The sequence below is a fragment of the Protobothrops mucrosquamatus genome, unplaced genomic scaffold, assembly GCF_001527695.2.
Source record: "Protobothrops mucrosquamatus isolate PMUCROS unplaced genomic scaffold, P.Mucros_1.0 scaffold1590, whole genome shotgun sequence".
Classification (NCBI taxonomy): domain Eukaryota; kingdom Metazoa; phylum Chordata; class Lepidosauria; order Squamata; family Viperidae; genus Protobothrops; species Protobothrops mucrosquamatus.
Window position 1 is genome coordinate 436,128 of NW_015387753.1, and position 25,955 is coordinate 462,082.

A 25,955-nucleotide genomic window follows, 5' to 3' on the forward strand; every position below is an offset into this window, starting at 1 on the left:
CTCCAGGCCATCCTCCACCGGCCAGAGACAAAGCCGAGGCCACGTCTCCTGTGCCCTCCAGTCCTCACCAGGGCCTCCAACGGCCGAAGACAAGGTCGCCATCTAGGTCCTCTGGGCCATACCAGGCCCTCCGCTGACAAGCCAGGGCCGGGGGAGAGCAGGGCCGGAACTGGAGCCTCCGCCGCTCGTCTGAAACAGGCCCAACGCCAGGCCGCCCAACCAACGCTAGGCCGCCCGACCAACCGGAGCAGGCCAGCGCCAGGGCCAGGGAGCCAAGTAACGGGGGCGAAGCCAAGCCTCCACCGCCAGGCCTCCAAAGTTCTTCCAGGCCGCCCGGGTCCTTCCAAGCCACAAAATCGCGCCGAAAATGGGCCGAACGCTAGGCCGCCCGACCAACCGGAGCAGGCCCGCGCCCGGCCGGGGAGCCGAATAACAAAGTCAAGGCCAGGCCTCCACCACCAGGCCGCCCGAGATCTTCCCGGCCAGAGTTCTTCCCGGCCGCCCAAGTCATTCCAAGCCGCCCGAGATCTTCCCGGCCAGAGTTCTTCCATGCCGCCCGAGTTCTTCCCGGCCGCCCGAGTCCTTCCAAGCCGCCTGAGTCCTCCCAGCTTTGCGGCCGGGTCCTCCCAGCCACGATCGAACAAGCCTCGTCCTTCCGGGTGCAGTCGCCCAAGCTGGGCCCAGGCTGGAAACGGGCCCAGGCTGAAGAGGAGCCGAAACGGGTGAAGGGCGGGCCAAAAACGGGCCGGGTGGGCTAAAACGGCTAAAACGGGTCCGAGCGGGGGATCGCCCACCCGCTCATCGCCGCAGGCCCCCCGAGGCACCCCCAAAACACCCCCATACCCACTTGCCGGGTCCGTATACTACGGAGCGAGCCGTAGTCGATCCGCCATCTTGGGCATGCGCAAGATTTGCAGTTCAGGTTGCATTTCCTTTTGGGGGGGGGTCCACCCATACAGTAGTCACTCTGTTTCTGTTTAGGCAGTGAAATATCTCTGAAATGATGATCCAACAGGGGATGGATTGTCTAGTGCATTTTTAAAACAATCGTATATTGAAAAAGGACAGTACTCACAAATCAGTACTGGCTGTGGCTTTCTTCAGGGTGTGTATGTGTGTATGTGTCCAGATGATTGTCTTAATCTTGAATGTCATTTCAGTAGATGGTGGCAGCAACAACAACAAAAGCAAATCCATCATGGATGGAAAAACAGGAGGGGCAACATGGTGAAAGATAACTAGCAATTAGAACCAACAAATGAAAGTTTAGAAAGATCGGGAGAGATCACACATTTTATCAGCACAAAGAATAGCAATGAGTACTCGACAAAAGCGATTTGGAATGGGTGGCAAAAATTAAAGGGGATAATGGTCAGATAAATCTTTTGAAATGTATAGATTTGACCTTTAAAAGCTGGTGTGATTTGGCTGCTTAATAGTCTTTCCCCACTTGCACTAATCATGATACGAGCATGCTTTGTCAACATCTATTTTTCCTGCTGAGTTAACTTGGCCTTCATCTCCTTCCTACCCCGAGTGAAAAAGGCTTGTATTGCGTTTAGCTGTGCCCATGTTAGTGTTTTCCCCTCTATTACAGGTAGTCCTCAACTTACAATCATTTGTTTAGTGACCATTTGAAGATACAATAGCACTGAAAAAAGAGTTTTATGGTCCCTTTTCATTGCATCATCATCATAGTCACTTGATCCAAATATGGGCACTTGGCAACTGGCATGTATTTTTGACAGTTCCAGTGTTCCGGAGTCATGTGATCACCTTTTGTAACCATCACAGCCAACTTCTTTAAGCAAAGTCAACGGGGGGAAGTCAGATTTGCTTAACAACCACAATTCATTTAACAACTGCAGTGATTTACTTAGCTGTGGCGAAAAAAATCATACAATGGGGCAAAACTCACTTAACAACTGCCTTGCTTGGTGTATTTGTTTTCTTTTGATGTCATATATATAAAACATTAAAAGTCAATATTGATTTATTGTATTTAGCTGTATGAGGGTGCATTAGGCCACTGATAAGCACTTTTGTGCTGAAATGCTTCTGGCTTATTTTGAAAAATGCTATTATTTTAAAATGTTATCATGCATTTATTTAAGAATCTAGAAGAGCATATCCTTATTCTCAAGTTAACTATTTTTGTCCAGATCTTCCTGAGTGCTGGACTGTAATCATCATTTTTAGCTAATCTGCTGGTTAGAAAATATAGGACTCATTACTATTTAACAAAAAAGTAAGTTCAGTAGCCACAGATTGAAGGTGTCTGCAACTAAACATGAGCTAATATTGGCAAAGGATGCTAAATATATAAAAATGTTCAAAACAAAAGATTCCATAAATCAGCTGCCAATAAAGAAATCTCTCTTAGCTTAGCCTTTTCTAACAACTGTGATAAACAGTATAATAAGACAGAAACATTATCAGAGAATGTTTACTCTGAATGGGTTAAATCTCAGGACCACATTCAGCTATACAATGTGACTTATGAGTGAGGACACCGCAAAGACCTATTAATTTGATGAGACAATTGTATTGCCTGCGAGTTTCTAAAATTTGCGAATAACAGCATGAACATGCTTGGAGTAAAACTAGACTTTAGTTGCTGGCCCAAAATAACCAGTACTGATCTAACTTTTGCTGGATATGCTACTGGTTTTAAAGCAGCGGTTCTCAACCTATGGGTCGCGACCCCATTTGGGGTCGATCGACCATTTCACGGAGGTCGCCAAGCAAGGCTGTCCGCCATTTTTTCCCCCTTTTCCGGCGGGTGCCTTACCTCCCTTGAGCTGGGCCAGCTGGTGGTCGGCCTGCTCCGTCTCTGCCGCTTGCCAGCTACGCCTCGGCCGGCGCAGGGGGCGGAACCACGCATGCACGGCGCTTCCGGGCAGGGAGTCCTCGACTTACGACCGGTTGGGTAGTCCTTGACTTACGACCGGTTTAGTCCTCGACTTACGACTGGTTTAGTCCTCGACTTACGACCGGTTTAGTCCTCGACTTACGACCGGTTGGGGGTCGCGGCATTAAAAAGGTTGAGAACCACTGTTTTAAAGGGATAGCTGAGGCTGGTAATCTATTAAACAACATCTCTATCTTACTGAAAAGCCTCCGCAAATGGCAGAGGTCAATATCTGTGGATACAGCTGATAAAGAAAGATACTATAGAAATTATCTTGAACGGGTGAAGTGCCAAAGAGACAGAAGGAGGGCAAATATCTTTATTTAAAAAAATAAATGGGGGAAAGGAAGATTCAGGAAACCACAGACCAACCAATCTGACAATCAGTTCCTAGGAGGATTCTAGGGCAGATCATAAAAAAACTAATCTACAGTCTTGAAAACACTATGGTAATCACTGGAAATCCACATGACTTTGATAAAAAGAAAAGAAAGCATTGCCAAATTATTCTTATTTTATTATTTTAGATCAAGTACCGGTAACTCCATAGCAAACTATAGAAATATTGTCCCCATAATGTATTTTGATTCCAGTACAATATTTAATGAAGCTTTTAACATAGTTATGTTTAGGAAGTTACTTAAATTCTGGGTTAGATGTCTAAACAATTGCTGGAAGTGGCTGAAGAAGTGTGCTAAAAATGCTCATCAACAAATTCCTCATCAAACTGAAGGCAGCAGACCATAAAGTTCTGTTTCATTAATATTAATGACAAATGAAAAAGTAGCAGGAAATCTCATCAAATTTTCAGATTACAGAAAATCAGATGAGGAAGGCAGGATCTTAAAAGACAGAAAATAAGAAGAAAATCTTCGTACACTATTGTAATGGGCTGAAACCAATAGAACAACAAAACAAAATGAAGACAAATTCAGAACCTTCCAAAGTGACATCAAATCCCTGGGTATAAGATGGGGGAAGTAACAACCCTAATAACAATACTTGTGGAGAGGGGGAATCTTGGAAGAGTAGTTGATTGCAACAAAAGCAAAAAAAAATAAAATAAAAGTGCAAGTGTTCGAAAAGAAATAATATAACAAGCCACTCAATTTTAAAGTAAAACAGTACTAAAATGCATTCATATTTATTTTATTTACAGTTTATTTGAAAATGGACAAATAAAAACTATCTGGGGGAAAATACTAAAACATGCATGCATGGTATGAGATAGTACAAAAGGCAGAAGTATTTCTCTTCCTAGTAGCAGTTTTATTTTAAAAAATTCCAATCCGTTGCCTTCCTTGCCTCCGCTTATTTTGCAAACGGGCCTTAAACAGAACATCAAGAAAGTCCTACCGTACTGTAAAGCAGGGGTAGTCAACCTTGGCTCTTTTATGACTCGTGGACTTCAACTCCCAGAATTCCTGAGCCAGCAAAGCTGGCTCAGGAATTCTGGGAGTTGAAGTCCACGAGTCATAAAAGAGCCAAGGTTGACTACCCCTGCTGTAAAGTATAAGAAAGGGTGGAAGGAAAGGAGCGGGCACTCACACCTGTCTAACCCCCCCCCCTTTCCTACATGGAAGACTATTTAAGCCCCCGTTTACATTTTGGATTTTTAAAAAAATATCGAGCTACACCTCTAGAAACGGGACACGCGATCCTATTAACGACCCAAGGAGCGCAGGACGCGGCCCTGGTGGATGGACGCAGCAACTCCACTTCGGCAGAATGGGAGGCTCCGCGCGCCGATGGCGCTCTCTGCAGAGCGGAGGCGGCTCGGCCAGGAGGGGAAGCCAGACAGGCTTCCAAACGAAATGCGAAGCGAGCAAGCCAAAAGGGCAACTTTCCCCGCCTGCGTGGGCAAAGCTCAGCAAGCAGGCGGGCGGGTTTCGACCGCCCCGGCGTTGCAAAAAAGGCTCGCCCGTCCGGCCGTGGGAAGACTGCCTGCCGAGGGGCGCTGTGGCGCGCTTTCGTCCCTTTGGCTCGCCTTCTCAGGCCTGGCGGAGGCGGAAGCGTCCTTCCGCTCGGGCTTCCTTCGCCGCCTCCCTCTTCCCGTCGTCAGTCTGCTTCGGGTCGGAGAGCTCACGCAAGCGGCCGAGGAGAAGTGTCGGAGAGGCGAGACCCGCCGGGCTGGGGTAAGCGCGGCGGCGGCGGCGCCCTGTTCCCCTCCCTTCCTTTACTTCGGTCCCGGGGAGACGCGCTCGCTTGTTGCCCACCGTGGCGCGCTTGTAAAAACTAAACCAAAACTTGTAAAAAGTGCAAAACTCGTGGGCTCCTTGTCTCTCTGCCGACGCCTTTCCTCTCTCTTGCGCCCAGGCCTCGTTGCTGGGCCCCCGCCCCCAGCTCCAGGACTGTCCGGAGGAGCTCATGGGACCCAGAGTGGGTTCAGTGGGAAAGCTTGGTCGTCTCTGCCGCTACCCACCCGGGCCCTGGTGTCCGGGCTACACCCGCGCGCGTGGGCTTAATCTCCACCTGTCCGTCTGTAACAGACTTGCCCAGCGCCTTCTAGCGTCGCCCGCCAAGCTGGCTCGACCTAAGGGGGTCGTAGCTTTCCTCGCCGCTCCGTAGCTTCTACATTGGGAATCGACTTACGACAGTGGTTCTCAACCTGTGGGTCGGGACCCCATTTGGGGTCGATCCACCATTTCATGGGGGGGGTCACCAAACAAGGCTGTCTGCCTGATCCGTCTCTGCCGCTTGCCAGCTACGCCTCGGCCGGCGCAGGGGGAGGAACCACGCATGCGTGGCGCTCCCGGGCAGGGAAAGTCCTCGATTTACGACCGGTTGGGTAGTCCTCGACTTACGACCAGTTTAGTCCTCGACTTACGACCGGTTTAGTCCTCGACTTACGACCGGTTGGGGTCACGGCATTAAAAAGGTTGAGAACCACTGACTTACGACTACAATTGAGCTCAAAGTTGTGAGGCGAGACAGTTGTTAAGTGAATTTTGCCCCCTGTTACGACCTTTCTTGCCGCAGTTGTTAAGTGAATCACTGCAGTTGTTTAAGTGCATCAAAACAGTGGTTAAGCTAGTGATACGGTCGTTAATTGAATCTGGCTTCTCCATTGCTTGTCAGAAGGTCACAAAAGCAAATCACACATGACCCTGGGACAGGGCAACCGTCATAAATAATGAACCAGTTGCCAAGCGGCTGAATTTTGATCATGGGGATGCTGCAGTGGTTGTGTGAAAAATGGTCATAAGTCACTTTTTCCAGTGCCTTTGAAACTGAACGGTCATGAAATGAACTTTTGTAAGTTGAGGACTACTTTTACAGTGTGGTGAGAGTTAGAAGTTGGTGCTTTTATTCCCTCCAACTGGAATCTGCTTTGGAGGGGCTCTACTTTGATCCGTGTGGCACACTGTAGTAAAAATCCCCCCTTGAAATTGAGGTCAGAAAGGTGTCTCCATCAAGCAAAAGATAAAGCTTTTTTGAAATTGTTGCTGATAAATGTAATTTAATCCTGAACAGCCATATTTTGAAGAGAATGGATAAGCCTGCCTTTTGTGCCATATAATCTCAATCAAAGTTTGCTTTGTCTGTACTTGCAAAGGCTGAAGAATATATATGGTAGAAACAGTGGTGGGATTCAAATATGTGAACCAACCGGTTCTCTGTGTGGATGCCGCTTCCGGAAGTCCATTCTGGGCCTGGGCAACAAAAAATTAGCTATCGGTTCTGCCGAAGTGGTGCGAACCGGCTGAATCCCACTACTGGGTAGAAACCTGTATGTTTTGAATAGAACTTTGAAAAAGTATTTCAGGCTTCATATAAAAACAGCACCTCTCTGTTACAGATACTTACTGTATCTGTCGACACTGAACATTACAACCTTCACATTTATTAACCCCATGTTTTAATAATAATTTATTAAACTTTATGCTGCCCAATTCCAAGCAGCTCTGATCAGCTCACAACAAACCAATGATAGGATGGAACGAAGCAGGGTATTTAGCTCTATTTGACAGACCACATATTAAGATAAAAGTTTGTTGTTTTCTAATCAACATATTGAATCAACATATTGAAATAAAGAATGACTATCAATGGTTACCTGCTCCTTAGGTAAGATTTGAACAGGGACTTTCCCACTGTGTGATTAGCATTTTAAACTTTTTTTTTCTTAATGTAGTTACGTTATTTAGCATAATGAAACCTAACTTCTGAGCTGGCCTTAAAATTGAATATTCTCTTATTACTCGTATTTAGTGGCTTGGAAGAAAAAGTTTTTTCCCCCTCACTCTGTTTACAACCTTTAACTCTTTTCAAATATTTCAGGGGTGTCAAACTCAATTTCATTGAGGGCTTCATTAGCATTGCGGTTGCCCTCGGGGGGCTGGGTAAGTGTGGCCAGGGTGGGTGCGGCCTACTGGGTGGGTGTGGCCACCTCTACATTGTTCGCATCAAGGGTACCTGTGGGGGCCTGGGCAGGAGTGGGACAGATCTGAGGTTCTCTGGCAGAAGGGGGTGGAACTGGGGCAAGCGCCAAGGCATGGTCCATTTCTTCATTCCTCACAAAGGGTGACACCTCCCCAGCATGCACCCAGGGGGTGGGGCCGACACCTCAGGGGCTAGTTCCTCGGTGTTTCTAGACGGCCTTGTGGAACTAAGACTGAATGCGTTTCAGCATAGATGGCGCCACAAAATTGTACATTGGCTCCTGGCTGGCCAGGGCCAAGGCAGTGGGGACCGTTCCCTCACTGTTTCCAGGATGGCTTTGCGGGCCACATGAAACCACTTTGCGGGCTGCATCTGGCCTCCGGGCCTTGTGTTTGACATGTCTGAAATATTTCCTCAAGTACTTAAAGTAGATTAATTACAAAAGCAGCTTTTTTGAACTTCTAGGATCAGATACCGCAATGATGACAGATATGTTCCATGCATTGTTCATGTTTAAATAAGTGTGACAATGAGATACTTTGTTCCTTTTTCCACAGTTTGTATTAACAAAGGAATTTGTTGGTATACATTTTTCAGTGTTGAAATTAAAGCAAAACACATGCCAAAATCATATTGATATAATCACATTAATATCATAAACCTAATGGATCAAGAGGTGAATTCTTGAAATTGCTCTGTGTTTGTTTATCAGAAATAGAAATTGGAACTTATGCAACCCGTTCTGTTTTCCTTTTTAATACAAATGGGCTTTCCTTAATTGGCAACAATTCTAAACGGAAACTGAAACTGGATTAAATGACTTTCCAGTATTGTGTACACTGAGGATCCTATAACCTAATTCCATACACTATTTTTTCACTATTTTGGAATTGAAGATAAGAGTTGAAATAGTATGGCTTTTTAATAGGTTTGAGAATCTATTAGCTTGTCTGTAGTTTAATACATAATATAATAGTAATGAGACCAACAAAATCCAAACTCAGATAAATTACAAATAGTAAGCAATCTCTTAAATCCATCTTCAAGCAAATGTCTTAGATGACAAAAGTAGCTGTCTGAAATGACAAAAGTAGTGAGCATGATAGGAGAAAGATTACATTACATTTCACTCATGTTATTTGAAGTTCATTTATCCTATGGTATACAAAGGCAGAGAAAGGGCTATGCAGCAATATGGATTTAATAGGGAAACCCAATATGGAGTTTTCAAAGGCAGACAGGTTATACCTGTTGGTGCCTTGTTAAAGTAAATTTGACTTTTCCTTGAATGGCACAACAATCAGAAAAAGATACCGCTTTTTGAAACAGTTGCTATTAAATGTAATTCAACTGTTTGTTTTTTCTCTTCAAATCCAGGTTGCCATGTAGTTCTGAAGTTTTGCCAAAGTCAGTCATTAATGACAGATTATTAGAAATAAAGTGTCCCTGAGTATATATTCTCACCAGTAACTCACATTAACCATACTGTTAAGTTAAGCAGCAAATATAATATTTAGATATGTATTCCCCTCACAAATTAGTATACCAGTATATATTAAGCACTATAAAAAGTAATTAATTTCCTTTCACATAATTGCTTTCTTGGCCTTCATTTATGATCAGAAAGCATACCTCAAAACAGCATTTTAAAAAGAGGAAGGAAAATACAAACTTCTGAAAAATCAAAATTTCAGTTTTCATATATTTATTAATTTGGGCTTATTTTATACAACTCAAGGCAGTATGCATAAATTCTCTTGCTTTTCCTACAACCACCACCCTGTGGGAATGGGCTGGGTTGAGAGAGAATGTCTGGCCCTAAATGATCCAGCTGGCTTCCACTTACCAATTTCTAGTTCAGCACCTCTTCTGGGAAGTAGTTTTGACTGAAAAACAGAGAAGGACTTCTAGGACAGGCACATTTAATCCTAATAAACAAAAATGGTGGGTAAAAGGAGGAAAAAATGAGGTAAATGAAGCTCAGAAGTTGTGTTTTATGAGAAAATTAGCATTCCTAAAGAGAAAATAAAGTGGGTGCAAGAATGTGACATTTCTATTTTCATAGAAAAAAAACTACATAGAATTAATAAGAAAAACAAATTTTCCTATTTTGGTAACTTCCATGAATAAAAATAGTTGCATGCAGCTGCATAACTGAAAGTGTAGTTGTAGACCAAATGTTTATTGCTGTTTATTTTTTATAGATATGACAATCTTCTCTCTTCATAATCTCAACTAGCAAGCTGTTGCTGTTGTGAAGCAATATGTACTTCAAAATTAGCAATATTATTGTATTGAAAAGGTGCATGGAAATAATATGCTTTAATGCTAAGTGTCCTGGATATTTTTTTGGTTATTGCTTATTTTACATATACCTTGGCAACCACAATTGGAACCAAGAATTCCCACTGCTAAGCAAAATACCACAAGCCCATGATGGCCTTACAACCTCAGTTCTATTGAGATGGTTAAGCAAATCACCCATGGGCTTTAAGTGAGATATCACATGACTGCAAGTTGCAGTTTTACTGCCAACATCCCCATAAACTCTGCCTGTTGGAAAAACTAGTTGTGAAGTACACAAATGGGGATCACATGACTGGGGTCACTGTAATGGTGGTAAATGAAAGGATTGATCATAAAGTTACTTTTTCAGCACTGAAAATTTCAAACAGATGCTAAACAGGGCAGTCATTAAGTAAGGTCTATATGTATATTTATATGTATGTATTTTCAAGTTGATTCCTAGTGGTCACCTTTAAAATATTTTTTAGTTTTATTATATGAAGCCTTTTAAATTGATAAAGGCAAAAGCAGGAGACAGAATAGGCTGACTGTATAATTCTACAGGCAATATGCATAGTAACTTTTTCTGTTACTATTTCCTAATTGATATACAGAGATAAGGAAATTTATATTTTCAAAATAGTCTCTGTATTTAAAGAATTCTTCAGTTGTGAGATATGTTGCTCTTCTAGTCTGTTCCTGTAGAATAGCTTCACTACTTTGTTGCTAACAATGCAAATAATTTCACAACATCCCTTTTTAAAAAAAAAATAAAATAAGGATTTTTAAACTGTTTTACTTCCATTGCCTGGTTTTGGATATAGTGTGCATTAATAACTCCTGAAACATACTTTTATAATAGGAAATAATTTATTCTGTGGAAAGTAATTCAGAAGAACTAAATACATATTTAGATAGTAATGAGCAAATAGTTTTATAGCGTTTGTTCACATTAAGCAACCAATTCAAACTTTCATGATTTTAAAGAACATAAAGCTATATATCATCGTTTTCAATATTTTACATCATAAAGAAGTAAAGCATAATTATTAAAAATAACTATTAAATTGTTAAATTAAACACTGCAATGAGAACAATTTTAGGGTTTTCAAGAGGCATAAAATCATTGGCAAAATAAATTATCAAAGAAAGGTAAAGCTATTTAAAATCACTGTTATCCATAAGTTATAAAAAAGAAGATGCAATATCCTGTGTGCATTTTTGTATTGTTTGTGAAATTTAATTTTATATACCGTATGATAAAATACAAAGGCATACATGTTTTCTTCATCACTATGTCACAATACATAAACTTATTTTCATTATTACCAATAATAGCACTAGCACTTAAAACTTGTACACTGCTTCACAGTGATTTTACAGCCCTCTCTAAGTGATTTACAGAGTCAGCTCCCAACAATCTGGGTTCTCATTTTACTGACCTTGGAAGGCTGAGTCAACCTTGAGCCGGTCAGAATCGAACTATGGGCAGTTGGCAGGGTTGAACTCCTGGCTGTGGGCAGAGTTAATCTGCAATACTGCATTCTAACCACTGCACCTTATTCTCCCAATAAGGGAATAAACAAATCAAGCTGTCGTGTAATTTACAGAATTATGTTTTGCAGCTTAAGAAATCTATACAGCTATGCAATCAGAATACTTTCGATTCTCAAATTTTTAGTAATCATATGAGAAATAATATGTGGTCATTATAGGAGTTGAACGTGTCTTTCCATTTTCCGTCTTCCTTTCGTATGTCCAATTCAATTCACCATATTCATTGAATGTATAGGGTTTCACATGATACCGTAAATTGTACCAAACAAATTAATGTAAAATTATAAATATGTCACTTAAGATCAGAAGTATTTGACATCATCTTTCACAAAAACCCAGGTTTATTTGGAAGGCAAGAAATTTCACTAGGGAAGCTGTTGGCTGCCAAAAAAAAAAGCATTAATGACTTCATTATCTATACTATCCCTGCTAATTTACCGGTTGTTCTGGTACCGTCTGTTGCTGATACTGCTCAACAAACAGAGATTAGGTCTTTGACTTTGGTTACTTTGTAAGAAAAGGACAGAATGAAAACAGGGAAAGGAACATAGCTCCCATTCCTGGAGGATGAGATACTTTGGCTGCAGCTGAGCATTGTGCATTTAACACATTCTTGAATCCATTCTTGAATCCTGTTTTTAAAAAATAGTTAAAGCAAAGAATTGAACGGATTGCACATTTAATGCCATCTTGAACTGCAACTTGTACTTTCAATATTCCATTATATTTCTCTTATATTTGACACCTGCCATTTCAAAATTAATCATATTTTTGTTAATAGAAGTTTTCTAGAAGAGAGACAGGGGTTGGGGACTCCTGCTGTACTCTATTGTTGCTGCGTCAATGGAAGGATTATTGGTATACAGAGGATTTTTTAAAAGTTGCCCTGAAATCTGTAAGAGAGAAATCCTTGCTACCAAGTCTTGGCCAGGCACAAATTCTTGAATTAAGGCAGTATAAGTAGAGCTTAAGCATGTTCTTTCCCTGGGCTGTTCACAGCTCCATTCTGCTTTAAATGTTTAACTGGCAAAATGTCCAATGTCTAGGAAACAGTTTTGTGAAGCGTGTAGCTACTTTCTTTGTTAAAAATTCTGAACGAACGGGAATTCTGCCAAATTGAAGATTCCTTCAGATGGACAAAATTTTATTGTTAAACTTCAAATTAAACATATTATACCTGAATAGAAACTTCCATTAGATAGGATATTGCATTCTTGTAGCTTGCAACAAACATAATACAAATTCCTTGAATAGCTATGGATCTAGCACATTTCTTTGTTCTATCAAAGTAGAACGATATATCTTTACTCTCATAATCCAATCACATAAATATAAGGGATTTCTTTGGGTTTTTTTGATAACATGGTAATAGCAATTTATATTTTAGACAGGCAGGCATAGATGATAAATGGATGGATGGATGATAAAAATATAATAAAACTTCAGTCACAGTACCTGTTTGTGATTGTGAAACCAAATGGGAGAAGGGATACTATTGAACTATTAGGAAGTACATTTGTTGAGTTGTACATTGATTTGGGACATTATATCTTTAGCATTACAGTAACCATTTGGTCCAAAGTAAATGATTAGTATTAAATAAGTTAAAGAGGTTTGCTCATATTGAGGTAAATAAGGATTAAATTATAGAAAAAAATAAGAACAGAAGGAAGGAAGAATAGATTAAGTAGAAATATAGTTGTGATTGGATGCAATTGGTAAGGCTTCCCAAAAATAAACAGGCAATAAATCATTGTATAAAGGTATGTATAAAATTATGATTAAACACATTAGAAACATTAGAAATGGAGTATAGAATATTATCACTATAAAAACAGTCTTTAGTTTCCATCCTCCCTTCCCTTTTGTTTCCACAATCTTTTGCTCTTGTCTAGCACTTTGTGTAAAATTGCACTTTTCCTAATATTCCAAAAGGGAATAATGTGATAAATATCTATATACGTATGACAAGTTGTTCTTTTTTTTTTTGTGCCTGTAGGTATCCTGCCGCCTTTTAAATTAGTATGAGTCTACTACATAGTAACACAAGTTTTGAAATCAATGATCAAGAGACTGACTGCTGTGCAGCCATGGCCAGTGCTTGCAGTGCTGGGACCAAGGAGGAAAGCTTCACTGCCCCTATCAGCAATGGTACTGGTGGGACACTTTCAAACTCTTTCATGGAGGAAGCCCAAGGCTATGATGTGGAGTTTGACCCACCACTGGAAAGTAAATATGAGTGCCCTATCTGTTTAATGGCTCTACGGGAAGCAGTACAGACGCCGTGTGGACATCGTTTTTGCAAAGCTTGCATTGTCAAATCCATAAGGTAACACAGTGAGTTTGTTGAAATTTAGTTGTGCCCCAGGTTCAGTCTCCTAGCAGTGTCCATTAATTGCTACATCAGGTTTCTTGTGCAGCCTTCAAAAATTTAAAGCTAGGATTTCTTGTGAATGAAATGAATGATACTGAGGGGAAAAAATCATCTGAGAGAAATCCATACAATCTACTTTTAAGACTTTTTTCTCTTATCCATTTCCAAAATTATTTATAATTTAACAAATCGTTGCAAGGTCAGAATTGTCTTTACCAGTTAATTGTGGTCTTTCATGACATAGTTTGTGTTTTCTGTGTATGATTGACTTGTTGGTTGATTTATTTTAAACTGGTATGTTGACATAAAGTACGGTAATCCTTTGTTACTGTTAGAGAGCTGTGATAAATATCAATAAGTAAAATACAGTATTGCGGAATAATTTACTGATGGATTGATTGTAGGAACTCAAGTTCTCAATACTTTTTCCCATTATTTTAGTACTAGAATCATGGGTCTTAGCTTTATTCCACGGAGAAAAATAAAATCATTCTGACAACCTTCTCATGAGGTTCAACATCTATAATGCTGACTAAGTTTTAAATGTAAGCTTCCCTTTTCCCTTCCTCAAATAATCACTTCTTGATTTTCATCATGTCTGAATTTATTAGACAAATGTCTAAAAAATTTAAAGTCTTTTGTTGTTGTTATATTTTAATTGTTTACAATCTATTTAAAATCATAGCATAGCACTGTGAATCTCACATATACATATATCTATCCATTTAGCATTGGAAGGTCAATATGTTAAATTCTGACTTAAATAGTTCAGGCCTTAGACATATGAGCATATCCGGGAACTCTCTGTCAGCATCAAACCACAAGTTCCTGTTTCTCCACTGGATTCTGCTCTTCTTTTATATGTTCTGTTTCAAATATTTTTAAAAATGGGAATGGAACAGGTATATTGTCTAAGAAATAAAAACACCACATTGCATGTAATAAATATATGAAATGATTATGTTTATATCTTGTGTTAGCCATACATATACACTGTCTGTCTGTCTGTCTGTCTGTCTGTCTGTCTGTCTGTCTGTCTGTCTCAGAGAGAGAGAGAGAGAGAGAGAGAGACACACACACACACACACTATTTACGTTCGTTTTTCTTTTTTTAGATCTTATAATGAAAAGGAACTCAGAGAAGGGTCGACGTTAGAGATGAGGGTGGTAACGATTCCATAAAGTTAATTAGACGCTACTCCACATTTTCCACGACATCAGCCTCTCTAAAAGTCTGACCGTGTGAGGAGGAGCAATCACGCAGGAATAAAAATGTCTTCCAGTTCATGTGAGACACTTTTGGAACCAAAGCTGATTGTTTGCAGAAATGTGAAGAACCACATTGTAGCCAAATGCACAGTACTTGGTATTAATACAGACATACATACATGCAGAGATGCATAGATATATACATACAGTACATATTGTTTCTTTTTGACAGAGATGCAGGTCATAAATGTCCAATAGACAATGAAATCTTACTAGAAAATCAACTCTTCCCTGATAATTTTGCAAAACGTGAAATCCTCTCACTGACAGTGAAATGTCCCAACAAAGGCTGCAGTCAAAAGATGGAGCTAAGGCACTTAGAGGTAAGTTTTAATGTGTATTTTGTTTAAGAACTAAGGTTTAATTCTATACTATTCAGATCAGTATATTTAGGACTTATATAAAGATATACTTAAGATATGCAAAGCAACAACTCTTGAAAAAATGGATAAAAGGAAGTAAGGTAATTATGATTCTTTCCTTGAAACTGGGGCTAAATTTGTTATGTTTGAATAAGTTACAGATAGTCCTCAGTTATAGTATTAATTGGGCTGGAATTGCCATCACTAAGTGACAGTCGTAAAGTGCAGTGTCACAAAATTGTACTGTTTAGCGACAATTCTGGCACTCCCAAATCACTGTGGGTGAGGACCTCACGGCTGCCCTTTTCAATTTCCTGCTGACTTCTCTATTAACTTTGCTGATCAGAAGCCAGCAAAGAAGTTGGCAACTAAGAACTACCTGTAATAACATTAAGAGTCTTCTGAACAACATGCCCTTACGAGTACTTCATAGGTGGATTTCAGCTGCTCACTCACAAGTTTTTCCTTCTACTGCAACAGTAATATTTGTTATATTTACGTTTACCATTGATTTTGTAATATAGGTTGCTTTTAAATGAAAAAAATAGATTGTGGGTCACTAAGTATCACAATATTTCTATAACACCATTGAGAAAACCATATGAAACCATTTGTATATCTTTACTTGTATGGTTGTTAAAGCTATAGTTGCCATAATGTTTCTGCTAATATTACAATTAGGGTCAAACTTTGTATTTTCAGGAATTATGTAACAAAATCAACAGTTTTGTTTTGTTTTTGATCCCTGTTCTTCTAATGGCTTTTTCCCAGGACCATCAGATACACTGTGGATTTGCATCAGAAAAATGTTCTCTGTGTCAAGGGATTTTCCAGAAGAACCAGTTGCAAGAACATATTAGGCTAGAATGTCTACGACGGCAAATTGCCTGTCCAAATTGTGCCATGTGTATGCCTTACGAAGAAAAAAAGGTATAATGCAAAATAGAACTGTTATATATTTATACTAATTTAATAAACTTATTTTAATAATGCATTGATTATTTCCAAGTTGCTTTCTGTTGTCTCATATAAAATGGTATACTCCATAAAATGGAGTGTTTTATTCCTCAGTCCTCTGAGGTAATCACATCTTTCTGTGGAAATGATTGTTCCTTCTCCAGTTCTGCCTGTTCATTATCTTGATTTAGAGAACAATGAAAACTCTGTTTAGATCAGAGTTCCCCAACCTTTCGGGGTTGGCGGCCTGGGGAGGGGGGAAAGAAGGGATGGTTTTGTGTGTGGGGTGAATATGTACATTCACACGTGCAAATACCCATTCCTCAAATGAATGGGGTTGCAAACACCCGTGACAACACTCACGAGGGGCTGCAATCACTTGTAGTGACACTTGCGTGAGCATCGTCACAGGCATTTGCAGTACCACTCGCACAGGTGGGGCCACAAACGCGAGGGGCCGCCAGTGCCTGTGATGCTCACGGCAACGCTTGCGCAAGTGGGGCTGTGTGCGCCCACAATCACATGTGCACTGGCTAGCCACTCGTGTGACACGGTGGGGACCCCTGATCTAAAGAATATTGGATGTAGACTAGTATTTATAGGTGTCAGAGCAGAAGGTGTTATACAGCTTTTTTTCCTTCTGTTCAATCATGTCCTATACGATTTGAACAAAATATTTGTTTTACTACTTACTTTTGAAATAATTATAAAGGTAGTCCTTGACTTTCAACCAGTCGCTTAGTGACCATTCAAAGTTACAGCAGACCTCCCTAGAGCTACTTACAACCTGGTTCTGAAGTTCTGATAGAAGGGCCTTGCCACATATCAGGGGTTCAGCAACAGGCTTGCATTTATAACTGTGTGACCATATTTTATGATGTTTTTACTGAAAACTGGCATTTTTTGTTTTCAGCAAAAATAGACCATTGTGAATCCTGGGTTTGCTTTGCAATTGGTGTACTCAGCGACTGCCAGTTTAGCTTAATGATCATGGCAAAAAATGTGATATGGGTGACCCACTTTATGGTCATCACAACTTACCATTGTAATGGGCAGGCTTCATTATGGCTATAAATCAAGGACTACCTGTGTAATAATTGCACATAAAGTATACTCACTATGGATAACACTATAGAAGTGTTAATTTTTTTGTCAAATGTCTCAACGCAGCTATACACAACCATGGCAGTAGAGAAAAAAGTGTGAGAGCCTTACCTAGCAGCATTGACATGAGCTACACCAAGGGAAACCACACTCTTGTTCTCATGGTGTTCATTATGATAACAAATCTCCACACCATTCTAATAATAATTCACATGTTTTCACATCAGTGCTTCAATAACCACAGTTTCTATTTCTGTGGGGGTTTTCAACTTCCATGGATAACATTTAAGTGTACCTGCCTACATACATGAGTTGAGAAAAAGGATAATAGTTCTGCCCTTGAAGCATGGCTTTATAAAATGCTCCCAATCCCTCTGATTAGATCAGAGTGGGTACCCGCTATTAATTCAAAATTATTATTCCGAGAGAAAGGCAGACAACCTTCTCTCATGCAGCCAGACAATCTTCTGAAATTGTGACAGAGAGAAGCTGTATCCTAGATTGTAAACCATCTAATAGTCCTAATTATGTATCATTTCCCTTTCCATGACAACTAATTTTCTTTTTCTTTTTTTTTTCCACTAAAATAAAGGTTCATGACGAAATATGCCTTTTGGCAAATGTCTTCTGCGAATATTGTAATACAATGCTAATCAGAGAACAGGTAAAAGGACATGTTTTGTTTGCTTTTTATTTATTACTTTGCTCAAAGTATAATAAACAAATTGATAAGTTACAACTCTGACAATCATTATTATTATGAGACATAAAAGGATAGTGTGAACTGTTACATAGAGTTAAATGCTAGGGAGGAACATTATCTTGTGTTTTTATCCATCAAAGGATTTTCTTATTGAGCAATTTAGTTTTAGATCTATATTATAATTATATTCAAAAGCCCTTTTTTAATGTCTGTATAGGCACAAATATCTCTGAAAGCTTCACCTTATACTAAGCAGATAATATCTACAGAAAGAATACTTTAGAGTGACTTTCACAAAATGCATTTCCCAGGAAGGCCATCTCTGTGGCCTCGCTTAAATTTTTACAACAAATTATATGTACACCATTTATACCATCAATATTGCAGTATTATTAATCTTTTCAGACATTAGATCTTACCTTGACCTGACTCAAAATATCAACTAAATTAAATTGCTAAAAATGACTTTACTAAAAAGTTTGATGCTTAGTTATTTTCCTTAGTGTTTTATTTTTTTTCTATTGTTTATAATATGTTTTATTTGTCCTTTTACCTTGATTTTTAGTTTAATGTTTTTGACATTTTTAAGTTATAGTAGAGGAGAGATTTTGAAAGTGGGGAACACTGTAAAATAGGAAGTGACAACTTTTTTTAAAAAAAATCCTAATGTGATAGTTACAAATAAACAATATATTTGCTTGTTATAAACATAATAATAAACTGGTAAGGAAAAACAAAGCTTAAATTTGGTAATACAGATATTTTGAGATAGAGTCAGATCAAGGTAAGATCTAATGTCTGAAAAGATTAATAATACTACAATATTGATGGTATAAATGGTGTACATATAATTTTTTGTAAAAATTTAAGAGCGGCCACAGAGATGGCTTTCCTGGGAAAAGCAATTTGTGAAAGTCACTCTAAAGTATTCTTTCTGTAGATATTATCTGCTTAGTATAAGGTGTAAGGTTTGTAATCTAAAATATTTGTCTAAGCTTTCTTTTCATTGCAGAATTAACTTTTTATGAATGCAATTTTCTACACTTTGAAAGTTTTGTTTTACATTACTTTACAGTAACAAATCTGGCAGCTAAATTGAATAGAAATTGAATCATTTTTTTAATGTACAACTCATATTGTAGGCAACGTAAAATAGGATAGATAATCCTAGGATTCATTTTAAGATGTTTGCAAAGCTTATCAGTTTTATCAAAACTTGGCTAATCAGGTCTTGTCATCCAAAAGGAAAATACAGAATTATTTATTTAAACCTTTGCCTATACCATCTAGAAGTATTGCAATTAATATAATGCAATTTCAGTGGAGTATAATGCTACTGATCTTTACGGTATTAATGGCACTGCTTTTTAATTGTTATTTGATTTGACACCTGGAAAATGATCTGAATCTGAGCATAAAAATTTAGACAAATAAAAGATGTCATATTTGCTATGAATTTCCAACTTTTCTCACTAGAAAGTAATATTATTTAATAAATGGTATAATGACACATATTTACTTTTTAGTGTAGGATTTCTGGAAATTACAGATCATTCTTTTTTTTTTTTATAGCTGCCTAACCATTATGATAATGACTGCCCTACTGCTCCAGTACCATGTACCTATAGTGCATTTGGATGTCTAGAAAAGGTAATTTAAATTAATTTTATACATGCATATATTTGTTGACCTTAGAAAAATATTTGTCAGATAATATAATTAATGTAAAATGTATAAAGAATGAACTCACTTTGATTGTTTGGTTAGCCCTGAGACAAAGAAAATTTAGGGAAGCAACTTCAGTATTTATATGACAAAAGTTTGTTACTTTGTTAAAGTTTACATGTTTTAATAACAGCACCCAAAGAAGTTTTTTTTTAATAAATTAATGTAATATAGAAAACATTGCCCATCATATATATTAATGGGGAGGGCATGATGGCTCAGTGATTAAAGATGCTGAGTTTGTCAACTGGAAAGCTGACAGCCCAGTTCGAGACCCGAGCACAGGATGATGGGGTGAGCTCCAATTACTTGTTCCAGCTCCTGTTCACCTAGCACAGTGGTAGGCAACCTTGACTCTTTTGTGACTCGTGGACTTCAATTCCCAGAATTCCTGAGCCAGCCATGCTGGCTCAGGAATTCTGGGAGTTTAAGTCCACGAGTCATAAAAGAGCCAAGGTTGCTTACCCCTGACCTAGCAGTTCAAAAGCAAGCAAATGCAAGTAGATAAATAAGTACCACTTCAGTGGGAAGATAACAGCATTCCATGTTCCTTGGCATATAGCCATCTGGCCACATGACCACAGAAATGTCTTGGGACAATGCTGGCTCCCTCAGCTAAGAAACAAGATGAGCACCACCCCCTAGAGCTGGACACAATCAGACAGGGGAAACCTTCACCTTATATTTTAATGAACAGAATGCTCATGAATTTAAAGGCACTACTGAGTCCTAGAAATTTAATATACATGTGTGCAAGTAGATAGAGAAGATTTAAACATTTCAAGGTTGGGAACATTATTGACAGCACTTGAAATGCTTTAGAACCTCTGTGATATCATGAAAAAGTTTGGACAAGATCTTTGCTTACTAAATAGAGACGTGAACAAGTTGTTCAAATCTAGTCTGTTTACTTATAGATTCATCCCAATTATCATGTAAACTAGGAAGTTTTCAGTTGACTAATGTTTTTCTTTTTTGCTTAAACCTGAAACCTAACAATGGCTACACATTTTGCATTTGGGAAGGCAAGTCTCTCATTTTTTTTCCCAGAGAACTAAGAGAATTTCAATATGATATCTTTCTACAGCTACAGTAGTGCCTGTTTAACAACCATTTGTTCAATGACCTTTCAAAGTTATGGTGATACTGAACAAATGGTACTTCATCCGGTTCTGAAGTTACAGCTGTTGCAGCACCCCCATGGTCATATGATCCAACTTTAGAAGCTTGACAGTCCACAACAATTATGACCTCAGGGGTGCCTCAACTCCACTATACCCACCTATCTCCTCCCATTTGTGCTCTTTTGACTGCTCTGCGCAGTGGCACTCCTCGGTGGCAGTGCTAGGGCTGAATTAGAAGCTCAAGGCCTTCAGAAGTCTCAGTCAGCCACCACCAACTTTGGGCCTCAACTTCCACCCCAATGCCAGTGGTGATACTACTGCTACCGAGAGCCACCTCAAGTATCATGGCCAGCTGCCCCGGGACAGCCCCCTAGCCCCTCTACTCCCTGAGCTCTGCAGACCCTGCTATTCCCAGGCTGAACTTCTCTGTTATATTCTTCCTGCTGCTGATAAAGTGCATCCGGCTTCGCCCTATATGTGGCACCTCCTGGCCGCATCAGGCCTTCTTCCTGAGGCCACATGCTTGCTTCTCCAGATCGCACACTGCCTTTTTGCAATGCTTTGGAAGGCCTCAGAAGCATTGTGATAAGGCAGTGTGCGATTTGGAGGCTTGCATAAGGGCTTCTTACAAGCTTTTGGGAGGCCTCAGAAGCATCATGAGAAACATTGCACAATTTGGAGGACAACACATAGTCTTGGGAAGAAGTCATGGCACGACAATCAGCTGCCTTGCATAGGACTAGGCATACCTCATCAGCAGAGGAGGAAGAAGGCTGGGGCTGGGCTGACATAGAGCCTTGGAGGGGGAAAAATGTCTTTGTTTATTCAGGTATATATGATGGCCAAAATGTAGTCCATTTTTCAATCCAGCCTCTAGGGTAGAAAAAGTCTGTCTTCCCAGAAAATCAGTTCAGAATTTATTTTGATTCTTCCATGGAATGAGGTAACTCTGTAATTGCTAATGTGAAAGTAATTTGCTTTCATTTAGTGGGAGGTCCGAGTACTGTTTGCTCGGGTTTTTTAGTTTCTTTCCAACCAATATGGTAGTTTTTTGTTCTGAATTATTAATTTCTTCTCATGTAATAATTCATTGTAGATAAAATTTGCAGGATGGAGTAGATTCCATGTGGGAGGGAGGGAAAGGAGTTTTTCAGTCATGCTGTGAAATACCTTGAGCTACTGAATGTTGGATAACATATATAGAATTTAAATCTCATATTTATTTCAGAAGAACAAGCTTGTCGTTCCGGCTTTATATGACTTTCTCCAGCTGGGAAACTTCCAAATAACATTAGACTATAACATCCAAAATTATAACCAGGATTCCAACTAGTCATTGCTGATTAGGAATTGTAGCACAACACATTCTGTAGGGCTTCTGGTTGAAATTTAACTTATTCCAAGGTTAAAGTATATACTAATGTAAAAATAAAGCCAAATAAAAAGACATATATAACAAATGATGTATCTTTGTAAAATATATATCTTCAATCTCTCTCTCTCTCTCTCTCTCTCTGTGTGTGTGTGTGTGTATGTGTGTGTGTGCATGCACGCACTTGCGTGTGTGTGTGTAATCTCAATTTACTAATTTATTGGAGTGGAATTTGGTAATTATTCTAAAATGGAGATTAATTAATAAGTTCTGGAAAAATTTGGTAAATGAATTCTGTAGAATATCTCGGTACCATGACTTTTTAAAGAAAAAAGAGTAACAGCAGAAAAATATTTTCATAATTAAGCAAAATATTTCTTGCTTTAATTATAAAAAAAATAAGAATGTAGATCTGTAAAAATGAAAATAAAAGATTTCAGTATATTTTTATAATTTTGCAGATTTTTTAAATTGCATAAATGTTTTTCAGCTTCTCATCTTAAGCTGCTGTTTTGTAATCTTTATATTTTCATATGAGAATGTTTATTCAAATGTTTATTTTAAAAAAAAACATTTATAGGGAAAAGATTATACACTGATTATGTTCTTCCTATACTTAAATCAAAAAAATATTCCTTTCAGACTTCATATTTTCATATCTATTTGCCCAATCATTAATGTTAGAAAGTTATTTTTAGTATGTGATGAGTTACATTCTTGTAAAATATAAAATTTTAAAACAAGCTCTAAAAATACCGTTTACTGTACAATATGACATAGTTCAAATATTACATTAATGATTAGTAATAATGATGCTATTCTAAGTAGCTAAAATATTTTGTTTTACATCTAAGGATTTGCATAGACCTTGATCTGCTTCTGAGCATTTGAAATTTCTACAATATTAATAGTTCAGTTCTGTTCAGTTTATCCTTGTTTGTTTCAGCTAATATTAAACAATAAAGCTACTTCTTTTTTAATGCAGTATTTTCCCTTCTCCATTAAGACTCAGTCCTTGATTTTACTCAAAAGAAATAGAGTTGTATTCACTTTTGTCTAATTGCAGATGCAGAGAAATGCTTTGGCATGCCACATGCAGGAATTTACTCAGGTTCATATGAGAATGATGGCTCACACTCTTCGGAGTGTCAGCGTTACTACTCCAACTTCCATGAATTTTTCTGGAACTTTACCCTTTGACCCATCACTCTTCTCTCAAGGCATGCCACCCTCATGTGAGTGTAGCCCAGAGGTCCAGAACTTCAAGGAGACTATTCAGCAACTGGAAGGTCGCTTGGTAAGACAAGATCACCAAATTAGAGAACTCATTGCAAAAATGGAGACACAACAGAACCAGATGGGAGATCTCAAACGCACCATCCGAACGCTAGAGGAAAAAATTGCTGACACTGAAGCCCAACAATGTAATGGTATTTTCCTGTGGAAAATTGAAAATTTCAGTGCGTACCTGAAAGCTCAGGAGGAAGAAAGACCTGTTGTGATCCATAGTCCAGGTTTCTACACTGGGAAACCAGGATATAAACTTTGCTTGCGTCTGCATATCCAGTTACCAAGCGCTCAGCGTTGTGCTAACTACATTTCTCTTTTTGTTCACACCATGCAAGGCGACTATGACAGTCATCTCCCTTGGCCTTTCCAAGGCACCATACGTCTATCAATTTTGGATCAGTCTGAAGGATCTCCAAGGCATAACCATGAAGAAGTAATGGATACCAAGCCTGAGTTGCTAGCCTTCCAACGTCCTATGGCCCATCGTAATCCAAAGGGCTTTGGATATGTGACTTTTATGCAGTTGCAAGCCCTAAAACAAAGAACATACATAAAAGATGATATTCTCTTGGTACGCTGTGAAGTTTTAACACGTCTGGACTTAACCAGTCTCCGAAGAGAGGGTTTTCAGCCTCGTAGTACAGATGGAACATAATAGCCTATTGTCCAATTTTGATTGTTATGTTATTATGAAAACCAAGCTTGGTTTAAATTATTTGGCTCCTTAAAGGGAAGCAAATGATGTTCCTATGTCAAAAAGAAAAAAGTCATCTTAACTTCAGAGCAAACTTCTGATTCTTCCTCCTTAGGACTAGAAAAGCAGTAATAATAAATATGCATTTTATGCCTTTTTTACTACAGTATATGAAAAAATCTTTCACTTGTGGCAGCTGCTTTTCTATCTTATTATATGAAGAATCTGCAAAACTGTAAATGAAGGGTGAGATTCATAAAAATCACAGATCTTTGAAGCAGAAGTTAGACTGCCACTCTTGGAAAATAGTATGCTTTTTAGGAAAGGGGAAATCATTCTTCTTTCATAAGACAATATATATATATAGTGCACTCTGTTGTTCTTTTTGGTGAGCTGGATAACTGACTATTACCAATAGCTGACTTGTGTTAAAAATTGTAATTAAAACAAAGCATCTTATTGTACAGTGAGGAATTGGCCAAATTCTATTGTTATTTGACATTAGAAGATTGACAGATGAAGCTATAAACTTTGGATCTCAGAGAAGTTAAATTGTGAAATATGTCTATATAGAGGCAAATATATAATGGGATATCTCAGGGTTCTGTCTTGGGCCCAGAATTCTTCAACATTTTTATAAATTACTTAGAGAAAAGGATGCAAGGGAAACTTAACAAATTTGCAAATGGCACAAAGCTAGGAGGAGACACCTCCGAAGACATGCTCAAGGTTTGAAATGATTCCTGCCCTGGGAGGAGAGGGGGTTAGATTATAAAAACTCCAAGCTACCTTCCAACGTATTCCATAGAATTCCTAAGATTCTATGAATTGACTATATAAGCTAATAAATTAGGGCTAAATTGTGAGATATTATGGGTAGTTTGTGACTTAAAGCCCATCCTCAAAATTGCGACAATTGTACCACTCCTTCGGTCACTTGATTGCAATTCACCTGCTTGGCACCTGTTTCATATTTACGTCGGTTGCAATGTCTTGTGGTGGCACAACCTTCCCAGCTGGCTCCTGACGGGCAAAGTCAATTGAGGAAGCTGGGTTCATTTTAATGACCACGTGGTTCACGTAAACAACTTGATCCACTTAATAGCAGTAAAAATGGCTGTAAAATCAGGTCTGGCATGTGATGACTTGTTTAACAACTGCGTCACTTAGTAGTTGGGACCTGAAGTTCTGAATCCCAGTTGTCATGTGTAGAGGATTACCTGTGTGACAATATGCATAATTGCTTAATGCTCTTTATCATTAAAGCAAGAAAGTCAATACTCATATCTTTGTAGATTTGGAATGACGACTTCTTTCTTGCATTCCCTTCCCAGAGAATTTAGCGTTGATCCATTCTCAGCTACTGTTTAACATAGTGATAAATTATGTTTGATGTAACTAAAAGCTCACTGCAGAAGCTTAATGAGGCATCAACCTGATTGCCTCAGGACATCTTTGCCTTGATGACTGATGAAATCTTGAGGTATCCTTGACTGATGTTTCCGTGTGTCACTATGTCATTTGCACTACTTATTCCTATCACTTGCCCTGTGGCGTTTTTTGTTTTGCACTTGTGATGATAAGTTTTAACTGTGACACTGCTGCAAATGTTAGACATGTTTCATTTTTAACCTGGAAGCACTGTTGCAATCTGTTAGCCTTAAAGGGAATTCCCCTTCTTTTAAAGGTGATTTGGTATAGGCTTAGGCTTACATTTTGCAGTGTTTTCAGTTTTGCTGACATATTCAGCATAGGTGTTACAATTCTCAAGAATGTGATTTTTACCCAGCTTCAGATTGGCTGATCTGAGCAAAGCTGTAACATTTTATTTTTGCGCACAACAA

At 38.8% G+C, this 25,955-nt stretch overlaps 1 protein-coding gene across 1 annotated transcript; it reads left to right on the top strand.

Moving 5' to 3' along the window:
* Window positions 1–5,025: 5,025 nt before the first annotated feature.
* On the top strand, window positions 5,026–24,472 carry TRAF6 (TNF receptor associated factor 6). Its single transcript, XM_015822487.1, has 7 exons — window positions 5,026–5,046; window positions 13,137–13,466; window positions 14,953–15,103; window positions 15,914–16,072; window positions 17,796–17,867; window positions 19,479–19,556; window positions 23,194–24,472. The coding sequence occupies exons 2-7, from the start codon at window positions 13,162–13,164 to the stop codon at window positions 24,070–24,072; spliced, it is 1,644 nt and encodes a 547-aa protein (XP_015677973.1). The 5' UTR covers window positions 5,026–5,046; window positions 13,137–13,161; the 3' UTR covers window positions 24,073–24,472.
* Window positions 24,473–25,955: the final 1,483 nt, after the last annotated feature.

Bases quoted from the DNA above. Each gene is read 5' to 3' on its own strand.
- TRAF6 (XM_015822487.1), top strand. From the start codon at position 13,162: ATGAGTCTACTACATAGTAACACAAGTTTTGAAATCAATGATCAAGAG. The intron at 16,073-17,795 runs GTATAATGCAAA...ACTAAAATAAAG, and splicing joins TGCCTTACGAAGAAAAAAAG to GTTCATGACGAAATATGCCT. The intron at 17,868-19,478 runs GTAAAAGGACAT...TTTTTTTTATAG, and splicing joins CAATGCTAATCAGAGAACAG to CTGCCTAACCATTATGATAA.